The 11,133-nt window shown below is 62.1% G+C and overlaps 1 protein-coding gene across 2 annotated transcripts in view; it reads right to left on the bottom strand.

Moving 5' to 3' along the window:
* The window catches only part of DOK7 (docking protein 7), a 27,040-nt gene that overhangs the window by 2,152 nt on the left and 13,755 nt on the right, over positions 1 to 11,133 (bottom strand). For both annotated transcript variants that reach the window (XM_012655054.1, XM_012655053.1), the window contains exons 5-6: positions 3,321 to 3,440; positions 241 to 360 (exon numbers count right to left, since the gene is read on the bottom strand). In XM_012655054.1, the coding sequence (XP_012510508.1) occupies positions 241 to 360; positions 3,321 to 3,440 (240 nt within the window). The remainder of the gene's footprint in view (positions 1 to 240; positions 361 to 3,320; positions 3,441 to 11,133) is intronic.

The raw sequence follows: 11,133 nt of genomic DNA on the forward strand, positions 1-11,133 counted from the left end.
GAGCAGGAGGGGAGGAAGGAGTGAGTGAGCAGGAGGGGAGGAAGGAGTGAGTGGGCAGGAGGGGAGGAATGAGTGAAGGAGCAGGAGAGGAGGAAGGAGTGAGTGAGCAGGAAGGGAGGAAGGAGTAAGTGAGCAGGAGGGGAGGAATGAGTGAAGGAGCCCCGGGTGCTGTACAAGCCATGCTCTCCAGCTGGGAGGCACAGAATGAGGTCCCCAACACAGCCGGTGGCCTGGCCCTACCTGCACTGCCCGGCCGGCCCGTGGGCGGGAGGAGACTGAGCCGCTTCTCCAGCTGCAGGGCTTCCAGGGCCTCCTGGGCCACGCGCTCCTCCGAGGCCGAGGGCCCCCCGGGGCTCGGGTCTGCGCAGAGAGAAGGGTCAGCAGAGGAGGCGGCTCCCACCTCAGTCCCTGGCCTCATGCTGCCTGGGACATCCCGGGGCCCAGTGCCATCAGGGCCCGAGTACCCTGGCCCCGCCCCACCGTGGTGGTCCGGCGGTGGGATGCCTGGAACCCTGGCTCCTCCCCACGCCACGGCCCCAGCTGCTGGACACCACACTCGGGCGCCCAAGCCACCCCCATGCAGGCCCTACCCACCCAGCCTAGGTCCCCGTGCCCAGACATCCAGACCCCCTTCCTCACCCCAGGAAGCTCCCCACCAAGACTCCCACACCCACTCTGCTGCCCTGGCCCCTGCCTCATCCCCTGCTTGGACAGCCACAGCCCCGCAGAGGGGTTCCCCTGCAGGGAGCCACAGGGCACCCCAAAGGAGCAACCGACCCTCCAGCCCAGAGTAGCCTCCTTTGGGCCTCCAGGAAACACCTTGGGGCAGGAGGCTCACTGGTTGGTGCCTGGCTGCCATCGGCTCCTCCAGCCCCGTCAAGCTCCTGCACCTGCCCAAGGAGCAAGCAGCCAGACCCACTGTCCCCCAGATCTAGGAGCAGCGGCAGCATGAAAAGCTCCCACCAAGTCCCCCGCACAGAGGTTGGGAAGTCCAGCCCACAGCCTGGGGCACCCACCTCAGAACCTGGCCTGGCAGAAGCGAGGCAGGAGCCCGCCAGGGAGAGTTCCAGAGGAAGGCAGAGAAAGCGCGCTACTCCCTCCCTCCCTGGGCTGACCCTGTGCTGGCTGAAGAGGCCGCGTCCCTAACGGGTCATCATCCTTCCGCTCACCCCTCAGGCCACATGGGTGCCTCACCCCCAGCCCACCACTCTGGCTACCCGGAGGGACCCACCGGGTCACCCCAGCTGCTGACCCTGCAGCCCAGGGTCTGTGCAGCATTGCCAGGGACAGGGATCCGGGTGGCACAAGACTCTCTCTTCTATCCCCTCTGCCTGGGAGGGATGAAAGGCTATGGTGGCCACGGCCCAGCCGGCTCAGGCCTGGCTCCCTCCCGACCCAGCACCCTGCAGCCCTGGAAGCCTCAGACACGTCCTGCTGTGTGAGAGGCCGGCAGGCCCACTCACGGCACCTGGGCAGCCAAGGGTCCAGGCTGGAGGCAGCTGACGCGCCTGTGACCCAAGCCCTGTGGATGCTCATGCCAGGGCAGTCCCAAAGCTGACACCCTGCAGGGGGGATAGGCAGTGGCCCCTGGGTGACACCAGGGTCAAGACACAGGACACCCTCCTGGCCATTTCTTGTCCAGTGACTGGTGGGGCAGCAAGATGGGGACAGACTCCCAGCTCCACCACACATCCTAGCCTCTGGGTCTAGTCTGCAAACTCGGGGTGCAGCATCGCACCCCAGTGTAGACAGGGCCCAAGGTGACAAGCGCTCAGAGCAGGGCGGACCCCAGACCTCTGAGCCTCCCCTACCCTCCCGGGCGTGTTCTGCCTCTGGGCCTCGGTGTCCACGTGTGGAAGATCAAGGGGGCTGGGCTTGCAGGCTCCCTGGGCCCCACCCCAGCCTGAGCACAGCGGAGTCAGCCCCAGAGGACTTCAGAGGGCCCAAGCGTGAGGCTGCTGCCAGCTGAAGCCACGTCTCCTAAGCTCCGAGACCATGGGCCTACGTGTGACGCCAGCCAAAGCAGATGACAGAGACCCTCCCACCCCAGACCCTGGCCCGGAGTCCGCTCTGCAGGGGCCGGAACCCACCACTCAGTGGCCCACTCGGCTGTCACACCAGGGTGACCTGGGGCTCCCACACACCTGGGGGAACACAGGAAGGCAGAGCTGCAGCTGAAGCCCTGGCAGCTGTATTTTTTAAGAGCGACCAGCTGACTCTGACAAGGACTGTCTGTGGAGTAGGGTTTGGGGCTCTGGTCAGCCCAACTGCCCCCGGCCTGCCACGGAGCCTGTCCTCTGGATAGCTCTGTCCCCAGCACCCACTCCTCGCAGGAGAGAGCAGGTGCCCTCCCGAGTTCCCGCTCCCAAAGTCCAGGCCCTGGCCCTGGGCTCTCCATGGCTGCTGGACTGTTCTGGCTCCACCCAGCAGGGCCAGGCTATGGGGCAGACCATGCCCTGCACGCCCCACGGCCACAGTGGCCACATGTGCCCGGGGCTGTGAGGCAGGAAGATGCCAGCAGGGGGCGCTGCCGCACCATCCAGCAGAGCCGGGCAGCGGGGCGCCGGGGAGCTGCCTCCTCCCTGCTGGTGGCCGCTGTCCCCTGCGCCTGCACTGGGGTGGACAGCATGTGTCAAGACTGCAGCCTGGGTGCCTGTATGGGTGCCCATGCAAGGAGGCACCAGGTGTGAGCTCACTGACTGCTGTGCGGCTGCAGGCCTAGGCTCCCACCTGGACACAGAGACAAGCGCTGTCATCACTGGGAGAGGAGTCAGCAGTAGCCCATTCAGGGACCCAGTGGGACCTGCTGGTAGTGGGGGAGCCCGGCCTTGCCTGGACAATGTGCCCCTTCCCCCAGCCCAGCACCTTCCCTGGCCCAGGACCCCTGGACAATGGTGCCCTGGGGACGAGGTGGTGCCCACACACCTCGCCCCTCCCAAGGCAGCTTTCAGCCCCCAGCTGCAGAGTCAGACCAGCCGCCGGCCTCAGGCAAGGGCTTCCCTGTCCCCAGGGTGGGAGATGGGAAGTGGCTCCCAGGCCTCTGACCCACAGCCAGGGACAGCTGGGGCTGGACTCCCAGCCAGAAGGCCTCGAGCCCCTGAGCACCCAACAGCACAGACCCTGCAAGGAGGTGTCTGCAGGTGTGAGCACGGGCCCCAGCAGGCACAGACTGTCCCCTCAGAAGCCCCTGGCTGCCCGATGCCCACAGCTGCAGTCCCAGGCCAGTGAGGCTCTGGGCTTCCCAGCTGTGGACGGGGCAGGCATCAGCCCCTGGACGTCATGTGGCCCACTGAGTGCACCCTCCCCACCCTTGCACGCACCTGGGAGAACCGGTCGCAGCCCAAAGGGGCCCTTGGTGGGGGAGATGCCTCGGACGATACAGTCGAACAGGAAGCTGATGTGCTCCCCTTCGGCGGAGGACAGGAAGAAGACTCCGGCCCCTGCAGAGGGAGGACAGAGACACTGAGGCTAGTGTGGCCCCAGCACGGGCTGGGCACTTGAGAAACCTGAACAAACTCCAGCCAAGACCCCCACGACCTGGCTCACCTGTCCCTGTGACGCTGGGCCCCAGAGACCCTGGACCCAATGTCTCCACCCACAGACCCCAACACACCCTGCAAACACACGCAGCTTGTCCGGGCTGCTCGGGCTGCTGGCCACGGCCCACACAAGGCCTGTCTGCAGCAGGCCCGCAGGAGCAACCTTCCCAGCTGCCTCCTCGCCCACAGCACTCGCCCCGAGGTGTGGGCTGAGCGCTGCCCCTCCTGTGTGCCTGGGGAACGGCGGGGTAGCTTATGCAGAAATGCTAGCCAGGCGCCCACCCCCCACCACGCCCCGCTGCAGGAACACAGTGGTCCTGACTTCAGGGGACAGGGCGCCAAGAGGGGGCCGGTGGGGCATCCTGTCCTGAAGCACAGCCCAGAGCTCTTCTCCACGGGCATAAGGGCGCCCACTGGGCAGCTGTGTGATCAGTCTCTGCCCTCCGAGCCTCGGTTTCCTCATCTGCACCAGGGGACCAGCAACCCCACCCCACACGGCTGTCCTGAGGGTGGATGAAAGCTGCGCACACGCCAGGAAGCCCCAGAGCCTGGCCAGGCAGCCCTCAGGGAAACAGGAGCTGGGCTGGGGTCACATCCCAGGATGTTGCCACGTGACTTCAGTCACACTCAGTGGCCCTCAACCTCGTTTCTGACCCAGGGCTGTCTGAGGTTTACATTTGAAAGTCTGTAAAACGTGTGGTGCAGCGCCCACCCCACAAATGATACAGCCATCACCCTTACGGCCAGCGGTGTGTCCTCCCCCACCTACAGCCACTGAGGCTTCTTCCTGATCCATCTTTCAGGGGAAAATGGAGCCCACAGGGTAACGACACAGCCCGGGGTCGTGTGTGTGTCCTGGGCGGCTCCCACCACTGTTCCTCACTCAGCACGGAACTGGGGCCAGAGCGCGAGGGCCCCGAGGGAGCCGCCCCGCAGCCGCGCCCACAGCCGCCCTCCCGCTGGGCCCGAGCCCCAGCCAAGGGTGAATGAAATCCCTGCGGCCGCGTGAATGGGGAGGCCGCTGGCTGCGCCCGCCCACTGACGCTGGCCTCATGGGGCTGGACACTTGGCCTGGCGTCAGCACACAAGAATCTCTCCTGCCCTGGAGCCTCTGCCCGTTGCCCAAAGAAAGGCACGCTCGCAGGGCAGGCGCTGCTGTGGCACCATGGCCAGCGGAAGGGTGGGGGACGGGAAATCTCTGCATTACGGCCGGCCGGCCCCTGCCGCCTGGTCACGCTCCACCTTCATGGAATGCAGGCCTGTGCATTCCTGGGACTCGGGCCAGCCCTGACACGTGGCGGTGCTGCTGTGGCCCGTGTCAGTCTCTCCCGGCATATGAGGGAGGGCAAAACCCTATGGCTGGTGAAGCTTCATCCACGTAATTTCCCCAAACCAACTGATACAGCAGTGTCATTCCTGCTTTGGAGATGAAGACACTGAGGCCCAGAGAGGGCAAGCTACTTGTCCTCGGTCACACGCCAAGAGGTGGACTCAAGCTTAGTCACTGGGCCCACCTGGGCCCTTGCTGGCATCACTGACCAGGAGCAGGGTGGGCGTGGATAGGTCGACACCCCCTTGATGCCCACCGGGAGGAGGCCCCAAGGGGCTCGCCGGCCCAGCTGGGATGGCCTGGAGGGAGCTTGTGCCAGGACCTGGGAGGGCAGGCGCAGAGAAGGCCCATCACACTGGCGGCTCCCTGTCCCGTCTCTGCCCCACCCGGAGGAAGGCCCGGCCGGTCGTTCCCTACTCCTGCAAAGGCCAGGCCTCTAATCCTGAGCTCACAGCAGCTGGCAGGGGCCGAGGGACAGTCAGTCCCCCGACTATAAAAAACCACATTACCGAAGGGAGCGGAGCCGGCCCTGCATTCCTCTGGGGCGTCTGCCGAGCGTCACAGCCCAAGAGGCGCGGTCAGCCAAGCCGGGCCTGGGAGCACAGCCGCCCACCAGTCCCAGGCCCCTGAGTGGCATCCCCCCGGCCATCCCCATCCATGCCAGCAGAGCCGACTTCAGGGGCCCTGGAGGAGGACCCCATCTCGGAGGGCCAGTCTGCCTGGGCCTCAGGATGAGGACTTCTGGGACACAGGACGCTGCCCTCTCGCTGGTCTGGCTCGTGCCCCCCACCAGGCTCGTGCCCCCCACCCCCAGGCTCCACCTGACGCCCCTCCACCAGCCGGCTGCCACCCCCCCCCCTCGATGCCCCTTGGCTACCTAGAATGCCCGTTGACATTTCAAGACTCATACGCCTTTTCTGATCCCTGACCCCCTTCTCAGGAGGCCTACAGTTCGCTCTGTGAGGCTTTCGCGGAACACCTCTGGGCAGATGCTTTGCTTCACATCCTTTGTCTGCCTACCTGCTGTCCCAGCCCCCAGGCTGGGCTCCTTGCTAGCAAGGACACGTCTGACTCCCCTGTAGCCCCCAGTGTCCAGCCAAGTCCCTGATGGCCGGGACACCCCAGCGCTCAGTGCAGGTGGAAAGACACACGTGCAGAGGCTGCCTGGGTTCGCCGCACTGTGTAGGTGTGACCACTGCACTTCCCCCATCCCTGTCTGTGAAGTCCGCCCCTCCCTGGCCCCTGCACCAGCCTGTGACTCGTGCTGGCTAATATGAAGTGACAGAGGGGACATTCTTCCAGCTCTGGGCTGAGGCCATAAGGGGCCCAGCAGCTTTGCCTCTTCCCTCTTGGAGCCATGAGCCACCGTGTTGAGAAGACTGGGCTGCCCTGATGGAAAGTGAGGCCCCTAGAGGGAAACCGAGGCCTCTCAACCAGCAGCCAACACCACAGATACCCTGGACCTTCTAGCCCAGCCACAGCCAAAGGCTGCTGCCCAAGTGACCCCAGTCAACACCTCGTGGAGCAGACACAAGCCAACCCTGCTGGCTGAGCCCTGCCCAGATCCCTGACTCACAGACTGCAAGTCATGCAATAGCCACTCAGGTTGGGAATGTTTGTTACGCAGCAAGACACAACATGGGGAAATGCAGAGAAGGAGAAAGTTCTGCAGGACACTGAGCAGAAGGCCAGCTGCTTCCTGGGCTTATGGCCAACTTCTGCTCTGGACAGAGGCTGTGGGTTGCCAGGGGCTGCAGGCAAACCTCACCCACATTGTAAATGCAGTTACTTTCTGGGAAAACTGTGCAGTGAAAACACTGTTGCATTCAGTTCAAAGATTCACCAGCCATAGGAAAAAAAAATACTTTTCCATTGAAATACTCACTGAGCCCTGCGATCTGAAATGATCACTGTTTGAAGTTAGTCCCAGCCAGGCACAGTGGCTCACACCTGTAATCCCAGCACTCTGGGAGGCCGAGGGTGGGGAGGATCGCTTGAGCTTAGGCATTTGAGACCAGACTGAGCAAGAGCGAGACCCCGTCTCTACTAAAAATAGAAAAAATTAGCCAGGCATGGTGGCTCGAGCCTGTAGTCCCAGCTACTCAGGAGGCTGAGGCAGGAGGATCACTTGAGCCCAGGAGTTTGAGGTTGCTGTGAGCTAGGCTGACACCAGGGGCACTCTAGCCCAGGCAACAGAGTGAGACTCTGTCTCAAAAAAAAGAAGTTAGTCCCTAAATAACCCGGAGTGCCCTGATGCTTGCCACTGGTGAGAGCTCCTCACAGAGCAAATATTAGCGTATCACCCTTTGTTGACAAAGATCACACGCTGGAAGTCCTGCCAGGGACAGAGTCTGGAGGCATCTGGAGGACTTTCATGCTGAGAAGGTTCTAGAAAGCTTCTGTGCAGACAGCACTGACTTGCCTTGCACAAACTTTCAATCAGAAAGTCAGCAGCTAACCCAGCCTCTGGCGACAATACCATGCACAGGGTTCCGATTAGCAGAACACAGACTGATTAATTGCATCTCCGTGCAGCATTGTGTTAGAAAGAAGCAAAATTCAATGAAACAAGTTCTATTTGAAATTAAGTTTCAAATTTCATCCAACCATTCTATACCCACTGGAGTGTTATGGAGAACGTGGATAAACCGGAGCCCTATGCGCGGATGGTGGGAATGTAAATTGCGGCAGAAGCAGGGAAAACGGTGTGGCGGTGCCTCAAAAACTTAAACCTAGAATTATCACATGATTTGGCAATTCCACTTCTGGGTGTGTCCCCACAAGAAGTGATAGCGAGGACTCAGACAGATGTCTGCACACCACATTCAGGGCAACACTATGCCCATTAGCCAAAAGGCGGAAACAACCCAGCCCCACCAACAGACGCACGGCAAAACGTGGTCTATGCATACACAGAACCGTATTCAAGTTCAACAAGGAGGGAAATCTGGCCACACACTGTGACACGGCGCACCATAGGGACATGATGCTCAAATCCTGTGTGATTCCACTTTTATGGGGTCACTGGAGGAATCAAATTCACAGAGACAAAGAGTAGGGTGGGGGTGCCAGGGGCTGGGGAATTAGTGTTTAGTAGGGACACAGACTAGGTTTGGGAAGACGGAAAACTCTCTGTGGGCGGATGGTTGTGACGGCTGCGCAACGACACGAGCCCTCGTCTTGGCCAGGCCTCCCTCCGGGCTCCAGCCTCGCCTGGGCCACCACTATCGGGCAGGAGCCACAAGTGGCAGAGCACTGACATTCTGTGGCTGCTCCCCTCTGAATGCCAGGCACATCCCCGTGGTCACCATGACAAGGACCCCCACACTCAGGCACACTTCCACGTGTCTGGGGGTGCACCAGCGCCAGCCAGGACCCAGCTCCTCCCTGAGCAGAGTGTTGCAGGACTGGCCGCGGACCAGGCAGCCCCAGCACTGGCTCCACCCTCAAGCCAGGGACAGTCACACCTCCTGCTCATCCGTGGACACCCTGCTCACCCTGTAAGGCCTCCCCTGCCGGGCCCACCCAGGCGCAGCCTGCGCAGGTGAGGGCCTGGGTCTTACTCCTCTGCGGCTCCCACGGAGCCCACCGAGAGTGCTGCTCCCAGCAGTCCTCTGAAAGGGTGTCCCGACAACTCACCCGCAACAGAGGGTGAGGAGCCAGTGCAGGCAGGCGGGGGGTGCCTTCCACGTCCCCTGGGGTGGGAAGTGGAGCTTCTCAGGCAGTGGGGACAGGAGAATTCAGAGCACTTACGAGGCCAGGACCCAGGCCGGCACTTGGCACTCATGGCTGACTGCCTCCAGCATCCCAAAATGGGACACAAGAAGCCCCATGGCACAGATGAAGAAACTGAGGCTCAGAGAGGTCAAGAGTCTGTGCCGGCTGAGGTCTGAGGAGCCTGCAGCTGAGTTGTGCATTTTCACTGAAGCCCTGGTGTGAACAGGACCCGTGTCCAGTCAGGTTCCCCGAGGCCACGAGGCTCATCCCGGAGGGCAAGGGATGCTTTTCTGTCCGAAAGGACACATCCTAGAGCAAAACCGCCCCCAGGTGGAGGCTGTGACACCTGGCAGGTGTCAGAATTATCGCAGCTGGTCCTGCTGCCTGGACGCTGCCTTGTTGCTGGTTCTGCCCAAGAGGGGCTCTTGCTCCTCAAGGGGAAGAGGAAGGGCGGGCTCCCGTGCACTCAGGACAAAGAGCAGCAGCCACCACTTCCTCAGACCCCAGGGACAGCCTCGGGGCAGCTCATAGAGGAACAGCCCATGGGCTGGACCACGCCACTGTTGCCGCAGAGCACTGGCCCCCGTGAACTCCAGGGCAGGCTGACGGAGAGCTCCGTGCCTCAGTTTCCTTACAGTAAAATGGGGATGGCGCACATCCTTCACAGGGTAGGGGTGAGGGCCGGGCTGCTAGTTCCCGTGAGCACCGCCGTGTGACCAGTGGGCTCCCGGGCACTCCCTGGACGTTCATCCTGCACTAAATGCCGCTGAGTGGGCTGGAGGAAGGTGGGGTCCCCCTCACCAGCATGAGACTCAGTGGCAACTTCAGAGCAGGGCAGTGACACAAACCACAGGCCTGTCAGAAATGTGACAGGCAGCCCTAGACCCAGAGGGGACTTGGGTCAACAGGGGACGAAGTGCAGGATCTACTTGTAGGAGCCTGCAAAGGTCAGTGGCAAATGAGTCCAGTTCATAGACACCACTTGCTTTCCTCTGGACGGGTGCGCCCTGCCTGGGACGCCTGCCCCACGCCCACGCCCATGGGTACCGCGAGACAACCGGCCTTTCCCGGGGCAGGGGTTCCACTGGAGCACCCCCACCTGGGAGCCCTCCTCTCCCCACTGGCTTGCCCACCCCCCGCCTCCCCTCTTCAGCATTCCTGGAATCCACAGACTCCCCCCCACCCAGACTCCCCACCCAGTGTTGCTGGGTCAGCCGCGCTCTCTCTTCTGGACACAACCAGAAACTTTGCTGGCCCTGCCTCAGCCTCTTCCTCCTATCCAGTCTATACCCTGGGGCCAAAATTACCACCCTAAACACTCTCTTGCTCAAGCACCTTCCACAGCTCCCTGCTACTCTGGGAATACAGTGCAAACTCTGGTCCAGTTTCCCAGGCTCTTTGCAACCCAGCACAGCTTGTGTTCTCCAGCTCACCTCCTGCCACCCCACCCAATGGGTTCCTGCACAGGCCTCTAGGGTCACCCATCCCAGCTTGGCACAGGTCTGGACCACCCTTTTCTTCTCCTCCCACCCCTTTGTCCCTTTGATAGCTGAGCGAACTCCTATTCACCTGCAGAAGCATCTCACTCCAGAGAGCTTCCTCAACACCCCCAGGCTGGGGTCTGCACCCCTCCCCGGCTCCCTTCTCCCTCTGAGGACTGAGAAGCTTCGCTCAGCCTCACACAGGTTTCTGAGGCCTCAAGCCGGACCCACCCATGAGCTCCCCAGCTCTGATCCCTGCACCCCAGTGCCCAACCAGGAGCCACCAAACGCATCCCTCCTGCCCTGGCTTCCTGGGGTCAGCGGCCAGAGCTCTAGCCAGCTCTGTCCAGCCACGACCAAGTCTCCGGAGTCCAAAGGAGGCCAGCAGGGGGCTCTTCAGAGCCAGGCAGACACAAGTGTTCACACACACCAAGTCTCCAGTCTGGGGTTTCCACTGCGACTGTCTTTAAATAAATCAAAATCATTTTAAAATGCTCCCTGTGGCCCCAGGGGCTGGAGAAAGTGGCAGACATGGTCCCCAGACTAGACCCAGCTGGAGAGAGAAGACGGGACATGGAGCAGCCGACACATTCTCTAGCACCTCTCACCTCTAGAAACTTCTATTCTATTGGCTCAAAGGCCCAGTTCAAATGCCCCCACCCCACCCAAAGCCCTCCCCTCCTGGGCCCCACCCTCTGCCATGCCGACCGTCCCAGGGCCATGGCCCCTCAGCTTCCCTCTCCCCCACCCACGGTCTGTCCCTCTCCGAGACTGTCGCACGTCACATTTCAAGTACATTCCCAGCCAAGGCTCTGGTGGTCCACATTGGGGGCCTTGGGTTCCCTGCCAAGCCCAGCTCCTGACCGATTCTGAACAGGCAGCTGCCCCCATGGAGTCCACAGAGAGAAAACATCCACCACAGGGCACCAAGACCAGCTGCGCCCGGCCAGGTCCCCAGAGGTCTCAGCAAAACAACCCTGGTCACACCTGCCTGGTCCCCCACCCCCAGGGCACCCCAACACCCCAACCCCCAGAGCACTCCAACCCACCTCCACCCCCACCTGCC

Source organism: Propithecus coquereli, unplaced genomic scaffold, assembly GCF_000956105.1.
Source record: "Propithecus coquereli isolate 6110/MARCELLA unplaced genomic scaffold, Pcoq_1.0 Scaffold459, whole genome shotgun sequence".
In the NCBI taxonomy this organism is placed as follows: domain Eukaryota; kingdom Metazoa; phylum Chordata; class Mammalia; order Primates; family Indriidae; genus Propithecus; species Propithecus coquereli.